Here is a 22,849-nt window from a genome sequence, read left to right as displayed (position 1 = left end):
TGACACAAACTAGGTGATTTCGGGACTAACATATGGCTCAATTTTATTTCAATAATTCGCTTGCCCATAGGGTTCTTTAGCAGTAGGAGGAAACCTGAGGCATCAGAGAAAACCCACGAGGTTGAACAGGCGACCCTACTTGTAAAGTACAAGCAGGGAATCAATGACAGATCTTATGATGCAATGTGCACATTTTAACCATTCGGCCACTCAAACCCCCCCCCCCCCCCCTGTATTATTATCATTCTATAGTGCACAACTGTCACACAGACTAAATAAGAAAATATCAGCAGAAATTCTGGATAACTCTACCTTCAACATTATATGTAGCCCTGATCTTTATGGCGGTTAAATTGGCTAAAATTGAAATAAAATCCTGCGAATTCAGTTTGGGTGTCCACTGATATTTGGGGTCTTCCATCAAACGGAATTTGTATTCCTGGTACATGATATTTGGTTCCTTGTTACCCTGACCAAATATGGGTAGTGAAACTGTCTGCCCGGCACCCTCCAACATGACATCTACCACCGAGGCTCTGGCTGAATCTTCTCCAATCTTCAGTTTAAAAGACAGATGTTGATTGTAACTGAAGCGCTGGTCACCAAGGTAACGAGCTGAAAAATAAAACAGAAAATAATTTATATCTTTAAAGTGGCATTAAAGGGGGACAATATCTCATTTTTCATGATTTTCAAGTGGCATTTGGCAATTGAGAATAGAATACAATTTTTTTTATAGGGGTCATTTTTGGGACTAACATATGGTTTAACTTAACTTCAATAATTCACTTGCGCTTAGGGTTCTTTAGCAGTTCGAGGAAACTGGAGGACCCGGAGAAACCCCATGAGGTTGGACAGGTGACCCTACTCCTTGTCACATACAAGCAGGAAATTGAAATGCCAGTTGACTCAATGACAAGACCTTATGTTTCAAGGAACAAGCGCTAACCATTTGGCAATTCACTCCCCCCCCCCTCTCCCCCGGTTCTTTTAAGGTAAAATGACATCGGAACAACTAGATGCTGTTCCTTACAAGACCCTTCGTCCCGCACCACTGACAAGGGTAAACCATACAGGAAATTCATGAGGAATTTTCCTAGTCAACATCAGGATCGAACCCGGTATTTCCTCATTAGCTAGCCAGTACCATACTCACTGAGTAAGTTGGCTTCCCCAAATATTGACAAAACGTAATACAATAATAACGAAAATCTACCTGGAGCTAGGAAATAAACAGAATCTGTATCTGGTGCAGATACACCAACATTTTGTAAAATGGCGTTGTACATGATAGGAATTTGTTGATTTCTTCTGTTCACGGCCGTCCATCTTTGTTTTCCTAAAAATACAAGTTAACATTGCGATTATTTTAAAGTTGAGTAAAACAAATAAAGTAAAGAAGGATGGGGTTTAAACACTGGAGACTTATTGACTATGACAATAATTAACGGAAGTGATAAGAGAACAGTCAGGGTTGCGTGTAGGACCGAGAAGGAATTCTCAAGGGGTGTTTGTAGGACCAAGAAGGAATTTCCCTAGGTTGTGTGTAGAACCGAGAAGGAATTCCCCAGGGTTTGTGTAGAACTGAGAAGAAATTCCCCAGGGTTGTGTGTAGAACTGAGAAGGAATTCACTAGGGTTGTGTGTAGAACTGAGAAGGAATTCACCAGAGTTGTGTGTAGAACTGACAAGGAATTCACCCGGGTCATGTATAGAACTGAGAAGGAACTTAACTGACTTGTGTGTTGTACTGAGGAGGAACTTAACTGGCTTGTGTGTTGTACTGAGGAGGAACTTAACCAGAATGTGTGTATGACTGAGGAGGAACATAATTGACTTGTGTGTAGGGCCGTGGAGGAACTTAACTGACTTGTGTGTATGACTGAGGAAGAAATTAACTGACTTAACTGGCTTGTGTGAATGACTGAGGAGGAACTTAACTGACTTGTGTGTATGACTGATGAGGATCTCACCTGTTTCGAAGTCTGTTAAGATACTACGAGCAAAGTAAGATGGTGAAGCATCACAAACAGACGCCTGTCCATAACAAAAACACTGTAAACAACCAAACGGATTATCTTCACTTAATCCAAAATAACCGGGTTTACATCTGGAAAATATTTTTAAACATATATACATTAAATGATTTCCTCCATATTATGTTAAATCTTTTAATACCAAAAGTCAAATTATTTACATTATAGACGAGCTAGACGAGTTAAAAGTAGTTACCAAGATTAGAACCAAACAATGTAACATATTTTATATGTGTAATCTCCCAAAACTGATGTAAGCAGATAGAAATCTAAATTAATTCAAGAGAAAGAGAGAGAAATGGGGTTTAACGTCCACTCGAAACAAACTAGGTCATTTCGGGACTGACATATGGTCTACTTTTATTTCAATAATTCGCTTGCGTGTAGGGGTCTTTAGCAGTGTTAGGAAACCGGAGGACTGGAGAAAACCCACGAGGTTGGACTGGCGACCCTACTCCTTGTCACGTACAACCGGGGATTCGAAATCACGCTAGCTGACTCAATGACAGGCCTTATGATACAGCGCTTACAATAAACGTAAGGACATGGGGGTTATTTAACGTCTTAGCATTCTGCGTTAATGAAGATTGACGTACACCATGTAGTGCACAATGAGGGAATTTGGTCTGGACAGCTGTTTCAACCTACTATTTCTTGAATTCCAACTTTTAAGAGTTATTTTAGGTACATATTCCAAATTGTGCATAGAACCTCGGTTTTGCAACTATAAGCCGTTTCCTTGCTAGCCATTCCAATCTGCACTACTAAAAAATTGATTGGCCGAGAAGGTTTGAATCAAGCACTCAAGGTCAGTGAGCCAGCGCCCTACCCACTGAGACAATATGCCCCTGTCCCTTTATAACCAAGCCTGGACATAAGGTACCTGCCACAGACTTTATCATGTACAAATTATTACACAACGTATATATACAAGCCTGGACAGAAGGCACCTGTCACAGACTTCCTCAACTACAAGTTATCACGTAACGTATAATCCTGTCACAGACTTCCTCAACTACAAGTTATCATACAACATAAAAGAACGTTGTGTGATGATTTGTACTTGATAAAGTCTGTGACAGGTGCCTTATGTCCAGAATTGTTTATATACATTATGTGATAACTTGTAGTTGAGGAAGTCTGTGACAGGATTGTTTATATACATTATGTGATAACTTGTAGTTGAGGAAGTCTGTGACAGGATTGTTAATAACACAGATATAAAGATGAATTATAAATGACTCACGTATCACAGTTCTGGCCTTCTACGTTGACCTTACAGGAACAGGCCCCGTTTCTAGGATCACATCGTAATACTCCGTCTACACTACCAGCTGCAGAACAGGAACATGCTCTAGAATAAAACAGTTAAATATAGTTTTTATACAGGACCCTAGAATAGAACAATCTTTGGGGGAACAGGTTGAATATTGTTTTTGCGATATCAACCTTAATAATAATATAATAATAATAATGTACATTTGTGAAGTGCCAAATCCATCCAAAAGCATGCTCAAAGTGCAATGAGACAATAGTTATATACACAGTGAACAGAAAGTCTAATAGCATTCCTAAAATAAGTGAGTCTTTAGCTATGATTTGAAAATAGTCGAAGTTTCACAATTTCGGATTTTTAGAGGTAAATCATTCCACAATTTAGGAGCAACTACATCAAAATGTTTTAGTTTTGACTGCGGAAGAGTGTTCTTGTTATAAGATCTCAATGACCGATTTGGTTGATATAGTGTTAGTAGTTCTGATAAATAGCTGGGTGCAAGATTTCATAGACCCTGGTATGTGAGGCACAGGACTTTAAAGTTGATGCAAGCTGGAATTGGGAGCTAATGTAAGGATTTTAGAATAGGTGTTATGTAGGATGATGTTTTGGTTCATGATATGATTCGGGTTGCTGTATTCTTTATTTTCTGTAGCTTGTAGAGACTTTTTTGATTAATCCCAGACAACAAACTGTTACAATAGTCTATTCTAGACAGAACTAGTGACTGTACTAGAGATTTGGTGGCGTCAATCGTGAAGAGATGTCGAATATAACTAATGCGCCGCAAATGAAGGTAACAGGACTCTTGGTGAAAGGGAATGTTAGGCCCTAAGAACAACAACATTCGTTGATTATTTCTTTGATTTGAGGTGATCTTGGAAGCAGTAGTTCCGGTGGTTTGAAAATAAAATGAGCTACAAAACCCCTCTTCTATAATTTTTTAGAGAACTGGGGTGGTCCAGTTTATTTACGGAACTGAGTGGGCCAAGTTTATTTAGGAAACTGGGGTAGTCGAAGTTAGAAAACTGAGTTTAGGTAAGGAACTGGGAGAGCCAGGTTTAGGGAACTGGGGGAGTCTAGTTTAGGGAACTGGTTATTTAGGGAACTGGGGTAGTCAAGTTTTTTTAGGGAACTGGTTATTTAGGGAGCTGGGGGGAGCTGAGTTCCAAAGTTTAGGGAACTGAGGTATCCGAGTTTATTGAAATTGAAGCTAACCTGCATCCTAGAGGACCAAACTCGTAGAAATTAGCTTCACAGCGATCACATTTCTCTCCTGCGACACCTGGTTTACATCGGCATTGACCATTACCATTACACTGCATACTCTCAGATCCTACAATATACAATCAATTATTGTCTTGTGTTTTAAACTTCAGGTTAATATTAAGGACCGGCACAGACAGATCAAGGCTCTGGTGAACAGTAAGCAGCTTGACCAACTTGACCGTGTGCAAAATTACCTCTAGGTGTGGAAATACTGATATACCGAAATACTTTAGTTTAACATTTCCATATTAGCCTGTCTGCGACAACCAATTCCACTTGACACAAGTTAATTCATTTCGGGACAAACATATGGTTCAATTCTATTCCAATAATTTGCTTGCACATAGGAGTCTTCAGCAGTGGGGGGAACCGAGGTTACTCCTTGTCACGTACAAGCGGGGAATCGAAACCATGCCACTTGTCACAAGGACAGACCTTATGATTGAATAGATGTGAAATACTGTGTTTTGTTGTCGAGTTTTCCCAAAATTCATCAACAACGAGAATAAAACTTAAAACTTACCGACTTCGTTACACTGACAATCTATACATCTATTTTCTGGTACTCTTCGATAATGATTGACACGACAATTCTCACAGTTAACACCATCGGTATTATCGCGACAATTCTCACAATGGCCACCATGACCTGTTGCTCTGTACAGTTCAGGATCAAAATAACACTGATTGGATAATCCATTACAGTTACACGCTGAAAATATAAAAAATAATATTTGGTTGTTTCTAAGGAATATCCATTAAAATGATTGGAGAATAATATAATGAAATGCGGTTTAACGTCCAACTCTTTTGCTCCGACTGGGCTATGAGGGAAATTTTGCCCGGGCAGCGGCACTATGGCCTACTCTTATATCAAATTCCAAACTGCCAAGGAATCTTTCACGTGCATGCCAATCTGTACACTGGACCCCAGTTTTCCGTCCCATCCGAAAGACTAGACAGCTTCCCTTGTCAGGCCAGAGAATAACAGAAAGAAATGAGGTTTAATGTCCACTCGACACAAACTAGGTCAATTCCAGACCAATCTAATTAAAATATAGATCTATATTTCGTTTCGTTTTTTATACTTTCGATGGCCTACACTACATGTAGATCTAACAAGTTATAGGTACCAAGCAAGCGACATTTGACCCGATTACGTCAGTCATTCGATTAACCAATTAGCGACCTCCATGCATTTTTTATTTATTTTTGCTTTGTTTTGATTTCTATTGCTGCTAATGTCTACCCACAGTTCCGCGCAAAAAAGTTCAAATGCTCGATTCAACAGACCATTTGATTGGCTGACCCCTCATTTCAAGCAGAACACGAGTTTAATAACAACGCTTCCAGATCCAAGTGTAGTAAAGACAAGTAAAAATCGAAATTTTGAACTGTGTTGTAATCAGATTGATTCCAGACTAACATACGGTTCAATTGTATTTCATTAATCGCTTACATGTATTGATCTTTAGTAGTGAGAGGAAATCAAAGAACCAGGAGAACATTCCAGAGATTTGGCAGGCCACCCTACCGCTTGTCACGTACAAGTGTGTGATCGAAACCACACCATTTGACTCAGACCTTATGATCTAAAGCGCACACATGCAATCTTGGAATCAAAACCATGTTACCTGACTCAATGACAGACCTTATTATCTAAAGTGCATGCCCATTAAAATGATCAGAACCCTAACCCTGGTCCACACTGACCTAGTAAAGTTGAAAGACAGTTTATGGTCTCAAGAGAGAGAGAGAGAGAGAGAGAGAGAGAGGAAACCAAGATAACCTAGTTTTGTTGACCAGGAAAACTCTAAGACTCAAGAGACTTTGTAGGATATCATCTGCTACTGTATAAACAAGTAACATGTGAATGTATTGTGAGTCATTATGGAGATGAATCGACTGATATTTATTTCCCACATAAATCATCAAACAATACAATTACTGTTTAAATAGGTTCCCAGGCTCTTAAATAAGAAAACTGTTTGAAATTAACTCAAAGAGACAGTCGAATAAAAGAGACAATGAGACTAACATGATTCAATAATTGGCTTTAGCAAAGGTGGAGACCAGAGGATCTGGACAAAACCTACGGCTGAAGGCAGGCGAACCTCCTCCCTGTCACGTACAAGTATGGCATTGAAAAATTATGGTTTAAGTTGCATAAATGAATTAGAAGTCAAGAAAAAAATGGTAGGGTTTTCCAATCATAAAAATGGTGGACCTTTTGTTTTTGAAACAGGAAAAGAGTTGTGAGTCTCAATATCCAATAATCTTCATAAAATATCTTAATTTTAGTCTTGATACTTGCCTTAAATATATCCTTTAATGTAGCATAAAGAGAAATATTAAATAATAATCATCATCCCATTCCTCAAATATATATTATAGATTACCTTTAAAGGGCATTTAGTGAAAGCGGTATATAATAACATTCACTAGGTTTAGTAACTACAACGTTTCAATGAGGATACTCTCACCTTTATCAACAATGCTGAGTATCCTCATTGATCGTTGCAGTTAATAAACCTAGTGAATGTCTAAATATTATCTTTAAAAGGCAATTAGTGAAAGCACTATCTATAATAACAGACAGCTTTATAGATAACATATTCACTAGGTTTGAAATGAAATGAATGAAATGGGGTTTAACGTCCTACTGTTCTGCTCCTAAACTGGGATAATGAAGACGGGCATACCCCATACAGTGTGCTATGAGGGGAATTTTGCCCGGGCATCGGCGCTACGGCCTACTCTTATATCGAATTCCAACTGCCAAGGGATCTTTTACGTGCACTCCAATGTGTACAGGAGACCTCGGTTTTTCGTACCATCCCAATGACTAGACAGCTGTCCTTGCCAGGCCCTCTGTTCTGCATCACTGACAAGGGGAATTCACTAGGTTTATTAACTGCAATGTTTCAATTAGGGTGCTCTCACCTTTATCAAGCAATGAAACGTTGCAGTTAATAAACCTAGGGAATGTTATCCATAAAATTATTTGTTTATATTATATATATTATGAAGCAAGAAAAGTTAATATCTAGAATGAAAGGGGTGATTGAGCGCAAGATGTATATGCTAAATTCTATGAGAGATAAATTTGGGACTAGAATATGATTCAGTGACAGGCAATATGGTCTAAAATGCACATATTACACCACTCGGCCTAGTGCTAGGTATTGCCACTGTACTCACGATACGTTTTGCGATTCAGGTGCTACGATACGATTCGTATCATGATTCATAACCAGGTCAATAATTAACAGTGGGAGGAAACCGGAGAAAATACACGAGGTTGGACAGGCGACATTACTCCTTGTCACATACAACCGGGGAATCGAAACCAGTTGACTCAATGACAGAGCTCATGATACAGCGCGCACATGCTAACCATTAACTGTATGGAAAACTAATTATATGACGCAGCACACCGCAAAACCATAAACAAAATATAACTCGAACTTACGTCTACACTCATTAGCTTCAGTTTCATAAGCTCTGGACCACGGTCTATCATTGAAGAATGGAAGACATTCCTGACAGTTTGGTCCTGTTGTATTATGTTCACATCGACAGATCTGTTGATCCTGTAAACCCTGAGTTGTTATTGTGTAACATTGGTTAGCATGACCGTTACATTGACATCTGAAAAAAATATATCAATTAATTATGCATGACCATTACATCGGCATCTTGTAAACCCTGTGTCATTATTGTGTAACATTGGTTAGCCTGACCGTTACACCGACATCTGAAAATATAATATATTAATTATACATGAGTTACATTGACATTTGGAATATTGTGTATTATTTAGACATGCCTGTAAATAGAAATTAAATGGGGTTTATTGTCCTACTGTTCTGCTCCGACGGGCATACTCCATACAGTATGCTATGAGGAAATTTTGCCCGGACAGCTGCCAAAGGTTCCGTTACGTGCACTCCAATGTGTACTAGGGACCTTGGTTTTTCATTCCATACGCACGACTAGACACTGTCCTTGCCAGTGTCAGAAAATCCTGATAAACTTTCTCAAACAAGGTAAAGGGATCAAACACGGGACTTCCAAGTTAGCAAGACAACATCATATTCACTGAGCCATGGTGGCTCAGACTGTAAAAAATCTGGGGTTTAATGTCTCATAAATATAATAATTTGGTCGTTAAGAGACAATTATATGACAATTTTTATTGTGGTTATGTTTGCAAATGAAATGAAATCTGGTTTAACGTCCTACTTTTCTTCTGCTCCAACCAGACTAATGAAGACGACTTCCAGCGGTCTTTCCATCATCTATTTATTGAATTCCAACCGTCAAGTTTTCTTTTACATGCACGCCAAAATGTACACAAAACATTACTTTTTTATGTCATTCCTTGCCAGAACCCCATCCCGCATCACTGACAAGGGAGAAACCAATTTGAAATATCCGGAGGAACATTCTTGGACTACACTGGGATCGAACCACTTGACGTCCTGGTTAGTGGACTACACCGGGATTGAACCCTGGACGTCCTAGTCAGTGAGTTAGACCCTTATTCATAGGTGAAATATGAATGACTTTTGATCGACTCTTCTTTTACACCAATGTGGATATACCTTCAGGTGAAAGTTGAAGAAACTTTTACAACATGTGGTTTCTTTTGCTTTATTTTCAAATTGTAGGCAATAAGGCTGTACAGGGAATATACATTTTTATCAATTTCCATCTGTCAAGGCTTCTTTTATGCCAATGTGAACATAGGCTACCGTCAGGTGAAAGCTGAAGAAACTTTATAACATGCCACTTCTTTTGCTTAATTTCCAAATTGTAGGCAATAAGACTGTACAGAGAATAAACATTATTATAAAATTATTTTTGTGAGGACTACATGCCGTTTTGTTTTATATTTACCTGGCTCCTATAGATAAATCTGATATGGCGTAGAAATACGATTTTAAAACTTGTGGATCACCAAACACCTCATCACCAAACGTATTCATACGTGTTAGAACTATCTTTATATCGGTTGCCGTTACCCAGTCCTGAAAAAAATTAATGTAATTAAACATACATGGTTAATTTTAAATTAAGTAAGTTACAATGGCCTCCTGTGTTTACCAGCGGCTGCCAGGCAGGATACGCCCACATTTTCGAGAGATGGATAGAAAGTGATTTTTCCTACAATCAACGGCCATAATTCAGGAAATTACAATTCGATATGCACAAATATCGAAAGGAACTAAGATCTTTGTGTTATAAACTTACATTTCAAGTTTCAACAAAATCGGATAAAAATTGTGACCTCTATAGGGTCCACAACCTTGATATACCATATTCTTACGCTATTTGAGAACGAACGGCGGCCATTTTATCTGTCAATTTTTGGCCGATTTTCACGAAATTCGAACTCAGTCGTCCTTAGGGTGTAACGGTGATATAATAATACGTTTTTTTTAAATCGGATAAAAATTATGACCTCTATGGGTCCACAAGCTAAAAACGCAATTTTTCGTACAATCAGGGGCCATAATTCAGGAAGTTACAGTCCGTTATGCGCGAATATCGAAAGGAACCGAGATCTTTAGGTTATAAACTTACATTTCAAGTTTCAACAAAATCGGATAAAAATTGTGACCTCTATAGGGTCCACAAGCTAAAAACGTGATTTTTCGTACAAACAGGGGCCATAATCCATGAAGTTTCGATCCGATACATGCCAATATCGAAAGCAGCCGAGATCTTTTGGAGATAAACCTATATTTCAAGTTTCGTCAAAATCGGATAGGAATTGTGACCTGTAGAGTGTCCACAAACAAATTGTGGACGGACGGTCAGGGGCGACGGCATAATACGTCCACATGAAAATGTGGGCATATAAAAAGGACACAAGATAAAGAATAAGAGAGAAATGGGGTTTAATGAGCAAGCAACACAAACCAAGATAAATTTCGGGACTGACATATATTTTGCAATAAAATGAATTAAGATTTCTGGCTAAAATTCATAAATATATATTCCTTAGGTCCTCTGAAGCTATTATTATTTGAAATTTATAACGACCAGAAAAAATTACATTAAAAACGTAGAAAATATTACATGTAAATAGGTGTCAAAACATTTTTATAACAAACTGTAAATATTAGTCCCTTTAAGTTAGTAGGTACAAGTAGTCTATGTTAAGAATATCAACATTTCTCAATTACTAAAACCTTATGTTTCCATGAAAAGGTATAATATGTAACTTATAAAATTCCATAAAAGTATTTTCAGACATTCCACAATGATGACCATCGTTTGAGGTATTTAGCAGGAAACAAGACATGTTTCTTTAAACAGGAAAGTGGAAGGAAATTACACATTTCCAGTTTCAGTGTCAAAATCAACAAGATTGTGATTTAAGGAGAACCAGATAAAAGAAACAAGTGCGAACTAGATTCTACACATAAACATCAAATCCTGCACTTCCTTTCTCCCCCATTCTCTATTTTCATGCCATGTGGACACAATGTTAGATATTTCTGATACAATGTCTGAAAATTGTTATACTGTGAAAATTGTGGAGTCGTTTATGGTAGCCTAAACAAAACTAGTGTGACGAATGGAATCTGACGTTTTTAAAAAGATACATTATGTAAGATTTAGATAAGGAGCTGACCATTCTTGCTATATATATAATAGCTCAAAAATAGATAATGAAAAATGAAAATATTAAAATTTCATTCAAATTACTTCATTCTGAGCCACATTTTCACTGTTTTTAGTATTGACAAGATGGGTGCATAGTGGTAACCAGGGCATTGGTAAATTCAAGTCTTAGCCTCCCTTTCCCATTTTTAAATTAAATTTTCAAATGGCGAACCGTTCTAATCTAGTTAAAATCTCATGTATCCGATGCCATCGAGAGTTGATTAGATCATGGTCTTGTTTTGTTAATAAATGTCTAATTAATAGTTCATATAACATAAAGCAAGACCTGCAATAGGCAGATTTAGGTCTTGAATAATATATGTTTAACAATACTGTTTTCAATAAACATAATATGAACCATACTTCAGTCTAATCCTTGAGAGGCATTTAGCAATCGTGTACAATATTAAACCATAACCCCTCCCCTATAAAGACCCTTTATTTTAGAACTGACATCTACTTTTGTAACTTTAACAATACAAGTAGACAACTGGTATCAGATAAGGATTCATTCTCCTACTATTATACATGTACATGCATGTGTTTATCTAATAGATGAAACAATTATATGGAATACAAGTTACTTGAAGGATTTATCTCAGCGACTAGGGTTCTCCCATCTTTATCAAGTGAAGAATGTGTTATCTATTTGGTAATGTACTGATTGTGTTGATTGTTTTTTCCTAGAGAATCAATTGGATTGTAATTGTTTCTCATTTCTACATACAATGTACTCTTTCGAGACTAGATTCACTGGTGGGATATTTCACCAATACTAATTTAAAATTCTATCTTTTAACATATCTTCCCATATTAGAAATATATGTAGACCTTTTGAATACACATGATAAACAGTGGTTTTAAGTCAATCTAGTTTATATAACAGTCATTTTACATGTATTTGGTATTTTTAGCCCTTGTCAGTGGGGCAGGACAGAGAGTCTGTCAAGGTCAGTGTCTTAGTCTTTCGGATGGGATAAAAAAAAACCATCATGATAATCAGTGGTTTTAAGTCACTCTAGTTTAACAGCCATTTTACATGTATTTGGTATTTGTAGCCCTTGTCAGTGGTGCAGGAAGAAAGTCTATCAAGGACAGTGTCTAGCCATTCGGATGGGATGGCAAGCACATAAAAGAACCCTTGACAGTTAGAATTAAATATGTCCGACACAGCATGTCATTACGCCCATGTTGATAAGCCCGGACGGAGCAGAATAATAGAACGCTAAACCCATTTGATTTGATGGTGTAGAATCTGTTGTTTTCCTGTAGAATCAGCTGAACTATAATGTTTTATCTATACAACATGTTTTTATTATTATCTATATACAACATAATGTGTGGTAAATACCACAGGTCAGATCTATAGGATGTTGTTTTATTACCAACATGCTGCTTTAATACAAATACATTAATCTCAAGATACATCAATGGTGTTGGATAAGAGACGCATTGTCCCAGGGGACGAATTCGCAGAGGATGAATTATCCAGGGACGAATCATATGGGGACGAATTGTCCCGTACCGACATGAGAGGCATTTAAATATTTTGCTGATGCTAATTTAAAATTCCATTTTGTAATTATCTTTCCAGAAATATGTTTTGATGTGTTTTAAGGTTAAACATAGTCAGTGGAACCAATAGTATTCATTCCCTTTAGTCCCAATCTATGCTTGTGGATTATTATGTGTTAACTCACTGGACAGGTCCATAGAATGAGTGTCCTTTGCCAGAATTATACTAACTCTCTATATAGAATTTATCCTCCACCAGAATTTGTCTGGTCACAAGCTATACTTCAAATTGTATGTGGGGCCCACCAGAATTTGTCCTTTATGACCTCTGTATGCTTGTGTATACCGGTAGTTTTAACTCTCTGGAAAGGGGCCTGTTTCACAAAATTTTAATTAAGATAAAATCCAAATTTTAGTTCATTGTAATTTGATTGGATAACATTAGATTTATTTTAGTGCTTAGCCAATCAAAATTGAAGTATCTACTAAAATTTGGATTTTATCTTTAGTTAAGATTTTGAGAAACAGGGCCCAGGTCTATACCGAGAGAGCTCAATCAGAATTTGTCTTCTATATGTAAGTCACAACCTATCCTTGTATATCATGTATATTATGTTACATATGTTTTACATACAAACACATAAATAACTGTTTGTATATTATCATATCTACATGGTATATATAATAAACAATAACACCAGATATACCTCAGGATATACTTCCTACAGGACACAGCAAAACACCAGTTGAACTGTTTACAGTTTCATAAATAAACATTGAACACAAAATATGTTTATAATACAACGGAGTCAGGCCATAAACCAGATAGTTGTGTGTGTTTGTGATATATAAAATAATGAATATAATCAATTAAGAGTAGGGTGGAGCGCAAAAATGTCCTCTAGAAGGAAGCGTAAACCACCCTACACAACTAATATAACTGCGACATAACTAACAAATCAACTAATTAAACCAATTAACTAACTGTAGGATGGAGCGCAAAAATGTCCTCTAGAAGGAAGCGTAAACCGCCTTACACAACTAATAAAACCAACTAATCAAGAGTAGGGTGGAGCGCAAAAATGTCCTCTAGAAGGAAGCGTAATCCTCCCTACATTTATAATAAAACCCACTAATCTACCAACTAATAAAACTAATTAATTAATAGTAGGGTGGAGCGCAAAAATGTCCTCTAGAAGGAAGCGTAATCCGCCCTACACAACTAATATAACTCCGATAAAATTAATAAATCAACTAATAAAAACAACTAATCAACAGTAGGGTGGAGCGCAAAAATGTCCTCTAGAAGGAAGCGTAAACCTCCCTACCTCATTAACAAGATTCAACAGACCAATCAACCAATCTATGAAACCACACTGATTAATTAAACAAACTCCCCCAAAGATCAATGACGATTGATCGAACATGGACCAAACAAAGAAGCTCGAAAGCAAGCCGATTGTCATGACAATCTTACCAACAGTCATGACCCAGCTTACACTAGTCAATCAGGTCTAGAGTGTCAAGCACAGGATATAAAACCACAAACAAAATAGTCTAATCATTCTTCATCATGGCCGGTAAACTGAACGTCGCACTAACTGGATCATCCTACATCAGACATCTCCAGAAGTACGCCAAGAAAACAAAACAACCTATCCACAATTGCCACAACATACTGGACTACGGAGTAAGTGGGGCCAGGGTTTCATCATGCAGAAGTAGACTGAGCCGAATATCCAAAGCCACAGATATAGCACTTGTTTATATCGGGGGCAATGACATTCAGCCCGACACCAACCCCGGAATACTCGCTGACCATATCATCGAGGTCATGCTAGCCATTCAGGGCAGAGTCGGGATGATTCCTGTCATCTGGATAAATTCCTACCCAAGGCTTAAACCCAGATACTTCGCTGGTCCTCTCGAGTATATCCATATACAAGAGAAGTTAAACCAGCACATGCTGAGGAAACTGGCCCCATACCCCATGTTGCACTACGGGGGAACTTACTCCTACCAGAAAAAGAACTGGAGAACGGCCTCAGAAAAGATGCTACAGAAAGATATGATCCACCTGAACGACAGAGAACACCAAAATCTACTGGACATGATTCGAATCATGATAGACGAAAGTGCCCAACACTATTATGGGATAGATAAGCCCTACCAATGCATAGGTAAACCATGGAAGATTGACAACTGCCTAAGTCTCTTCCATGAATCAACCAGTATCTTTTAAAATGTATAATCAATCATTATTATAATCCATAAGTAATTTATTATTCTCATTATCACCATTAAATTCATGAGTAATTTATCATTCTTATTATTTATCTGCAATTCAGTTTTTTTTTTTTTTTTTTTTTTTATTCCCCGCCCCCCCCCCCCCACGAAGCCTTACTAGACGAAATAACCATAAAATCAAAGTAAGATCAAATACTCTCTCTTCTCTAGCTTTCTTTTTCAGGTGCTGGATTCTTCCTTCAGAGAACCAACAATAAAAGGAATGAATAACAGAAATAAAGATGTAACAACGCCACCATACCGGACAACATACCCAAATGGAAGGAAGAATGGACCAGGACTCATACTCACCAACAAAGCCCCAAGGTAGAGTTGCACCGCCCTGCCATTCTACCGGACAGAACGACCAGACCAACCCAAACGACCCAAAATATATATATATGTACATATTATGTCTTTGTCTGTGAAAATGTCCGTCTTTGTCCATGTCTGTTGCGTCAAATCGCATGCTTGTAAATGTCTACTAACACCTGTTTCGTCCTTTGCACATGTTATCCTACTGTTGTTTATTGTCCTGTGTACATATATATGAAAACCTAACCATCCTAATATTTCTCACTAACCACATTGTAAATTAATGCACCTTGAACACATAACATGTAATTGTCTGCGATATCACCTCAGTGGAAGCGGACGTAAAACACAACTAACAAGTAGTAGTAGTAGTAGTGTGTTTGTGTAGGAGAGAAGGCAAAGGGGGTGGGGGGGGAAGGGGAAGGGGATTAATCTCCATTTGACACAAACATATGATGGTTCAATTTTATTTCAATAATTTAATTAAACATAGGGTCTTGAGCAGTGGAAGGAAGCTAGAGGACCCGGAGTAAACCCACAAGGTTGAACAGATGTCTCTATTCACATACAAGCTGAGAATCAAGTGACAAACCTTGTGATTTAATGTGAATTCAGTTAACCAATCAGCCACCCAATGCTCCCCTATTCCCTTTAATGTGTCTTGATAATTTGTTATGTAATTTGTTAGTATATCATATTTTCAATAATATTTATGATTACTACCCAACAATTAATGAAAAATAGTTACACCTGTTGATTTACATATACCAGGATTCAGTTCATGAAGACACAAACTGTGACACATGGCAGGTCATCAAGTTTTATAAATCATGTCTAATTCTCATTGATATCATTGATATCATAAATATTGTTATTGTTACTGTATAGTTGATAGTTTTGTAGATCAGGTTGAGAGAGAGAGAGAGAGAGAGAGGGTTAAAGTCTACTCGACACTAACTAGATCATTTCGGGACTAATATATGGTTCAATTTTCTTTCAATAATTTGCTTGCGCCTAGGGGTCTTTAGCAGTGGGAAGAAACGAGAGGCCCCGGAGAAAACCCACAAGGTTGGACAGGCAACCCTGGACGACCCTACTAAACCAAGCCAGAGTGCAGGAGGGAGGGTCTGACAAGGACAGCTCTATACAAATGTTTGGAAGGGACGAAAAAAAAACCCAAGAGGCCCTGTGTACGCATTGGCGTGCATCTTAAAGAATACTTGGCAGTTGGAATTGAATATAAAAGTAGGCTGCAGTGGACATTACCCCCCGCCCCCTTTCTCTCACTTTAAAGGAAATAAAAGCTTATTGACTCTACTTCTTGAAACTGACAACTTACATGTAGAAACATAAATCTGTCTAAATATGTCCGACAGTAAATTTATAAACGAGAAATGCTGGTTTGATGATATATTTACGTGATCTGTTAGACATGACATTACCTAACAGCCATGATTATTGAAAATCAAATTGATAACTTACCTGTAACACAGGACTATCTTCAAAAGAAGTGGAACTGGGTCTTCCTTCCAGCGTACTGAATGCAACGCTACCGCCCGTAAGCGGAGAAATATCACTAAATTCATCGTTACATATTGCAACAGCCTCATTTTCACGTGTTATAACTCCACGACGAGGTAAATTGTATGTTTTTTCACAAGAACCACTGTAAAACTGATATGGTATCCAGGGTCCATTTCCATTTCGCTTGAAGATAGCAAAACTCTCTGGTCTCGGAGAATGGAATCTAATTCGTACATAGGTTATAGAATAAGCTTTTCCTGAAAAGAGAAAAAAATATCTAATGAAGAATATGCTTGGGAAAAAATATAAAAATTTATTAAAGAGAGAGGGAGAGAGAAATGGGGTTTAACGTCCACTCGACACAAACTAAGTAATTTCTGGACTAACATATGGTTTAATTTTATTTCAATAATTCGCTTGCACGTAGAGGGTCTTTAGCAATGGGAGGAAACCAGAGGACCCGGAGAAAACCCATGAGGTTGGACAAGCGACCCTACTCCTTGTCAAGTACAACCGGGGATTCGAAACACCAGTTTACTCAATGACAGGCCTTATGATACAGCGTGCACGTGTTAACCATTCGGCCATCTACCCCCACTAAATTTAATAAAGATGCATTGTGTAAGATTTAGATAAAGAGCTCACAGTAGTTCTAGTTCAAAATGAAAAATGAATATATTGAAAATTTCATAAAAATTGCTTATTCTGGGTGAAGTTATGACTGTTTGAAGATGTAGCGTAGATCATTTGCTATCATAACAACAGTACTTGTCAACCAAGACTCAGCCTTGATTATCCATTTTATTGTTAATTTTAAATCTTGCGGGTGTTCAAATCCATCCAACTCTCGGACATTCGATGGTCTAGATAGTTGAGTTTAGGATTGCCTGCCTTCATTAGCCCAGATGGAGCAAAACAGTAAGACGTTAAATCCCATTTCATTTTATTTTATTTTCTTTTAGAGATTCAACTTTCACAATATTGTAGTTTATAAAAGACCATCCATCAATCTTTCAATGGATGATAAGTGGCTATAATTATCTATGACAAAAATTTGGTGAAGTAATAAGTATGTGTGAAAATGTCAATAAGTGTTATGGGAGCAGTCCAGGAGGGCTGACAACCAAAGGAATACTTTTAAAAACATTATTATGGGGTGAATTCACACAAAGAGAGTGAGCAATGGGGTTTGACATTTACTCGACACAATTAGGTCATTTCGGGATCGACATAAAGGTCTTTAGCTATAGGAGGAAACTGGAAGACGCAGATAAAACCCTACTCCTCGACTCCTTGTCATGACCAACCCAGGAATTGAGACCATTTGACTTAAAGCACATGCCTTCAACCATTCAGCCACCCAACCCCATTTCTATCATTGAAATCCTTATACGGCATTTAGTAATTGAAGATATAATAATAAAACACAATTTATATGGAAAACAATCACTGGGTTTATTTCACACTACGTTTCAACAAGTTCCTCTTGTCGTTCTCAAGTAAGTAATGGCAGTATAATAATAGCAAGAAATCAAATTATATACAAGGTAACAAAAACAATAACTAATATGAAACCATCCAGCCTCACAACAGAAAAGTCACCTTATTTCTAACTTGTAAGTATCTACTATCAATCTTACTAATTACACTAATACATTTAACTACCTCGTCTCCAGATTGACATCTGATGCGATGCAGGAAGGTTTCATATTAGTTATTGTTTTGTTACCTTGTTGTATATAATTTGATTTCTTGCTATTGTAGTATTATACTGCCATTACTTACTTGAGAACGACAAGTGAAACTTGTTGAAACATAGTGTCAAATAAACTCAGTGATTGTTTTCCATATGAATTGTGTTTTATTATTATTATTTCTATCATTCTGTATAATTTATAAATGATTAACAACAGTTTAATGTGAAATGAAATGAAATGAAATAGGGTTTAATGTCTTATGTTCTGCTCCGACTGGGTAATGATGACAGGCATACCCCATACAGTCTACTTGGCAGTGACACTACAGCCTACTTTTATATTGAATTCAAACTGCCAAGGGATCTTTTATGCACACACCAACATGTACATGGAACCTCGTTTTTTTTGGGCCCATCCTAATGACTAGACAGTTGTCCTAGTCATGCCTTAAAGTGCGAGAGTTTGCTGTATTGTATGTGTTAACAGTCGGTAATGTAAATGTTACACTAGCTTATAGAGGATTAAAGAGATCAACTTTGAAGATAAAAACAAACTTAATAGACATATAGACTATACTTGTTACAAACTTTAAAACGCTGACTAGGGTGAAACAGAATGTAACATTAAAACGTGTACTTATATATACCTCTTCTTTATAGTATATAATAATATACATGTTACTTTCAGGGATGGACCTACAGGTAGAGAGAGAGAAATGAAATATGAAATAAAATAATGTCCTTTTGTACTGCTTTGATTGGGCTTATAAAGATGTGCATAAGCCATGACGGAAATTTTGCTCAGACAGCAGCGCTGCGGCCTACTCTTAAATCAGATTCCGACTGGCAAGGGATCTTTTATGTGCACACCAATGAATGTGTACATGGGACCTCAGTTTATTGTTCCATCCGGACGAATATACATTGTCTCTTGCCAAACCCTCTGACCTACATGACTAGATACAGGTTTGAGTTCCACGTATTAAGTAGTGCATCTCTTATTTCCAAATCTCACAGTTGGATCTTAATTAAATCTTACTTAATAAATATGGTGTTAATCTACATTGATGAGTCTAGTGGTATATCCCCAGCATAATAATAACACACTTTTAATACTTCTAACAAACCTCCATGAAGTACAACAATAAACCTAAAAATCTCTACTTTTCTGCTTGGTCGGTTAAAAGTCAAATGCCTATTAACCTCCCACTAAAATTTACATTTGAAATTCATCTAGCTGATCGTTTTACAGTAGACAGACGTGTTTTCTCAAGACGTGGTATAAATTTGAATTTTAAATGAATCTCGTTAACAATGCTGTATAAGAATCCCTGTTGGGTTTCTTAATGTTTTATAAAAACAGACGACAAACTGGATATTAACATGTTCTATATATATACACACACCCATGTCATTTCTAATAGTCTAAACACATTATTTACTTTATTGCTGATATATTGAAATGAAATGAAAAGGGGTTTAATGTCCTAATTTTCTGTCCAGTGGACTTAAAACCCATTCCTCTCTCCCTCTCCTGCTTTACTGTAGGGACTAGGCTAATGTAATGAAGATGGGCATTTGCCAAACAGTGTGATAATATTTCTAATTCAAATTGCCAATGGATCTTTTACGTGCACACCAATGGTGTTTTTACGTGCATGCCAAGGTTCTTTAACGTGCATGTCAATGGATCTTTTACGTGCACACTAATTTTTTTTTTTTATGTGCACGCCAATGTGACTTCCCTTTTTCAGTGGTGCTAGACAGAGGGCTTCACAAGAAATCGTGTGTGTCTGGTTGTTTGGCTGGGATGAAAAACTGATGTGCATATGATATGAAAAAACCCTGGATAGCTGGAATTTGATATAAGAGAGAGAGAGAAATGGGGTTTAACGTCCACTTGACACAAACTAGGTCATTTCGGGACTAACATATGGTTTTATTTTATTTCAATAATTCGCTTGCGCATAGGGGTCTTTAGCAGTGGGAGGAATCCAGAGGACCCGGAGAAAACCCACGAGGTTGGACAGGCGACCCTACTCCTCGTCACGTACAACTGGGGATTCGAAACTACGCCAGTCGACTCAATGACAGACTTTATGATACAGCGCGCGCACGCTAACCATTCAGCCATCCAACCACCCGAATTTGATACAAGAGTAGGCCATACTATATTATCAAGAAGAGAGATATTATGCAAAATATTTACAAAGAATTTAATGTAGTATAACTTCATTGATAATATTTTCTACTGTGTGAAATATGACAAATATAAAAATTATACATGTAGTTAGAAACTGATATCTGCCCTCAAACACTTCACAGACCCATGTGGTGTTCTTTTACTTTCCTTACAATCTTAAATAGGTCACAACTGACCACAATATGTTATGACCTCTGACCTAATTACACAGTATGATATATTGTTTCTGGGTATTTATATGTCATGTTCAAGTAGTAGTAAATAAAGAAAGGGTGTTGTATATTGCTCGTATATCATGGTAGATATATTTTACTTATAGCCCTCTATAAAATTACATACAATACATACCACATCTGTGGAACAAAAGCAGGATATTCTGGACCAGAATTCATGCTAAAGAGGAACTATTAACATCAAAATGCTTTTGATCCACAAAGAGGCAACTAGTTTAAAGAAGTTGGAATAGTTTGTGGGCATCAATTAATTAATTACTCCTCATGATAGTAGTTCTTTAAGATTAATGTAGAAATTTTAAATATACATCATATACTTTGCTAGATTCCCACAATCACGATTCCTGCTACAATTGAAATTGTGGTTTTAATCGTGGAGTAATCTGTGGTTATCCTATCAGGCCTTATCATATATTGAGGTCAGTTGTTATAATCTCGTTAATTGTATCGAAACGTATCCGAATGTATCTGCACGAACCAGATCGTGGACTCAATAGGAACAATCCTATCGTAACGCATCGTAGAGCAGTGGGAATCTAGCATAACCAGCAATGCTAATGTTTGATCACTTCAGTGAAAATGCAAGACAATTGGCAATAAAGGCCAGCAAAGGTGCGGTTTCAATGTATATACAAATATGTAGTAAGAAGTCTAGAATACAGCAATACATCAATGAATAGGTTATTTATGTTATTTAGTTTGGGTGGTGTGAATGTGTTTAATATATCTCCTATAGCTAGTTGTATGACGTTCAAATCTATCATCATTTTTTACCAATGATCAAAAATTTGAATAGATATATGCATCAACTAATTATTATAAGGTAGCAAATTTGAATATAGAAATATATTCATGAATAAATTATTTAGTTTGGGTTGTGTGTATAACGTGTTTAATATATCTTCAAGAAGTATACATAGTATAAAATAGTGAATATAATTTATAAAACCAATATTTGAATAAATATCAAACTAATTATAATAAAGGTGTAACCTATTTGATTATAGAAATAAACTGATCATAAAAACTACGTATAAAATAAATTTGAATATAGACAAGTTTCTACTGATAGGCCCGATCAGGTAAAATTTATTTACTGTGATAACGAGATTATATGGGTCCGACCAGGTAAAAGGTATTTACTGGGGTGGGGTGGGGGGGTTGACAACATACACCTGCAGTCATTAAATTGAGATCCCCAGTATGAGCATCCTGCACATCTCAAACACAAAGATGTTCGAGAATGATGTAAAAAATAAAATAAAATTTCTATGTAAGTAATAAATATGTCACGTTAAATCTCTGTTTTTATTTATCTCTTGTTTACACGTTGACTGTCAGTAAAAGAAAGTTTATATGTCACCTGACTAATCTAACAAGATTATTACCTGTATTTTATCCTCAGGTAAACTGATGTTCGAGACAAGTTAATATCTTTCTGTCTCCTCCAGTGATTAAAAGGTGGGAGTTCTTTTCTCCAGGTAAAACAGATCCAACACTCGTAAATACTACAAAGGTAGAGTTATTTACCCCCTGGTAAAACTGAGCGTCCATTTTCTTTGGCCATATATTTTTTTTAAAAGATTTAATTCATTTAAAATTTTATAATTGGGGGGGGACTGGGGGAGAATTCCAAAACTTAAAAAGACTACAAACTTGGCATTCTTTACCCCTGTTAAAAAAGATTGGCCATTTTATTTGGCCATTTATTGATAATTGGGTTTTTTTTTCCATTCAAAATTATAGAACAGGCGGGTGGGGGTATTTTCGCCCTGGTAAAACTGTTCGTTGATTTTATTTGGTCATATGTTTAATTTTT

At 36.8% G+C, this 22,849-nt stretch overlaps 1 protein-coding gene across 1 annotated transcript in view; it reads right to left on the bottom strand.

Annotated features, from left to right (window-relative positions):
* Positions 1–599: 599 nt before the first annotated feature.
* LOC126811981 (laminin subunit gamma-1) overlaps positions 600–22,849 on the bottom strand; it is a 45,583-nt gene continuing 23,333 nt past the window's right edge. The window contains exons 2-9 of the mRNA XM_050538080.1: positions 16,857–17,155; positions 9,483–9,613; positions 8,053–8,231; positions 5,104–5,292; positions 4,530–4,647; positions 3,282–3,389; positions 1,945–2,109; positions 600–615 (exon numbers count right to left, since the gene is read on the bottom strand). Of these exons, the coding sequence (XP_050394037.1) occupies positions 600–615; positions 1,945–2,109; positions 3,282–3,389; positions 4,530–4,647; positions 5,104–5,292; positions 8,053–8,231; positions 9,483–9,613; positions 16,857–17,155 (1,205 nt within the window). The remainder of the gene's footprint in view (positions 616–1,944; positions 2,110–3,281; positions 3,390–4,529; positions 4,648–5,103; positions 5,293–8,052; positions 8,232–9,482; positions 9,614–16,856; positions 17,156–22,849) is intronic.

The sequence above is a fragment of the Patella vulgata genome, chromosome 1 (genome assembly GCF_932274485.2).
Source record: "Patella vulgata chromosome 1, xgPatVulg1.2, whole genome shotgun sequence".
NCBI classification, from domain to species: domain Eukaryota; kingdom Metazoa; phylum Mollusca; class Gastropoda; family Patellidae; genus Patella; species Patella vulgata.
Note: the sequence above shows the minus strand (reverse complement) of the source record. Positions and strands in the feature narration are given on the sequence as shown.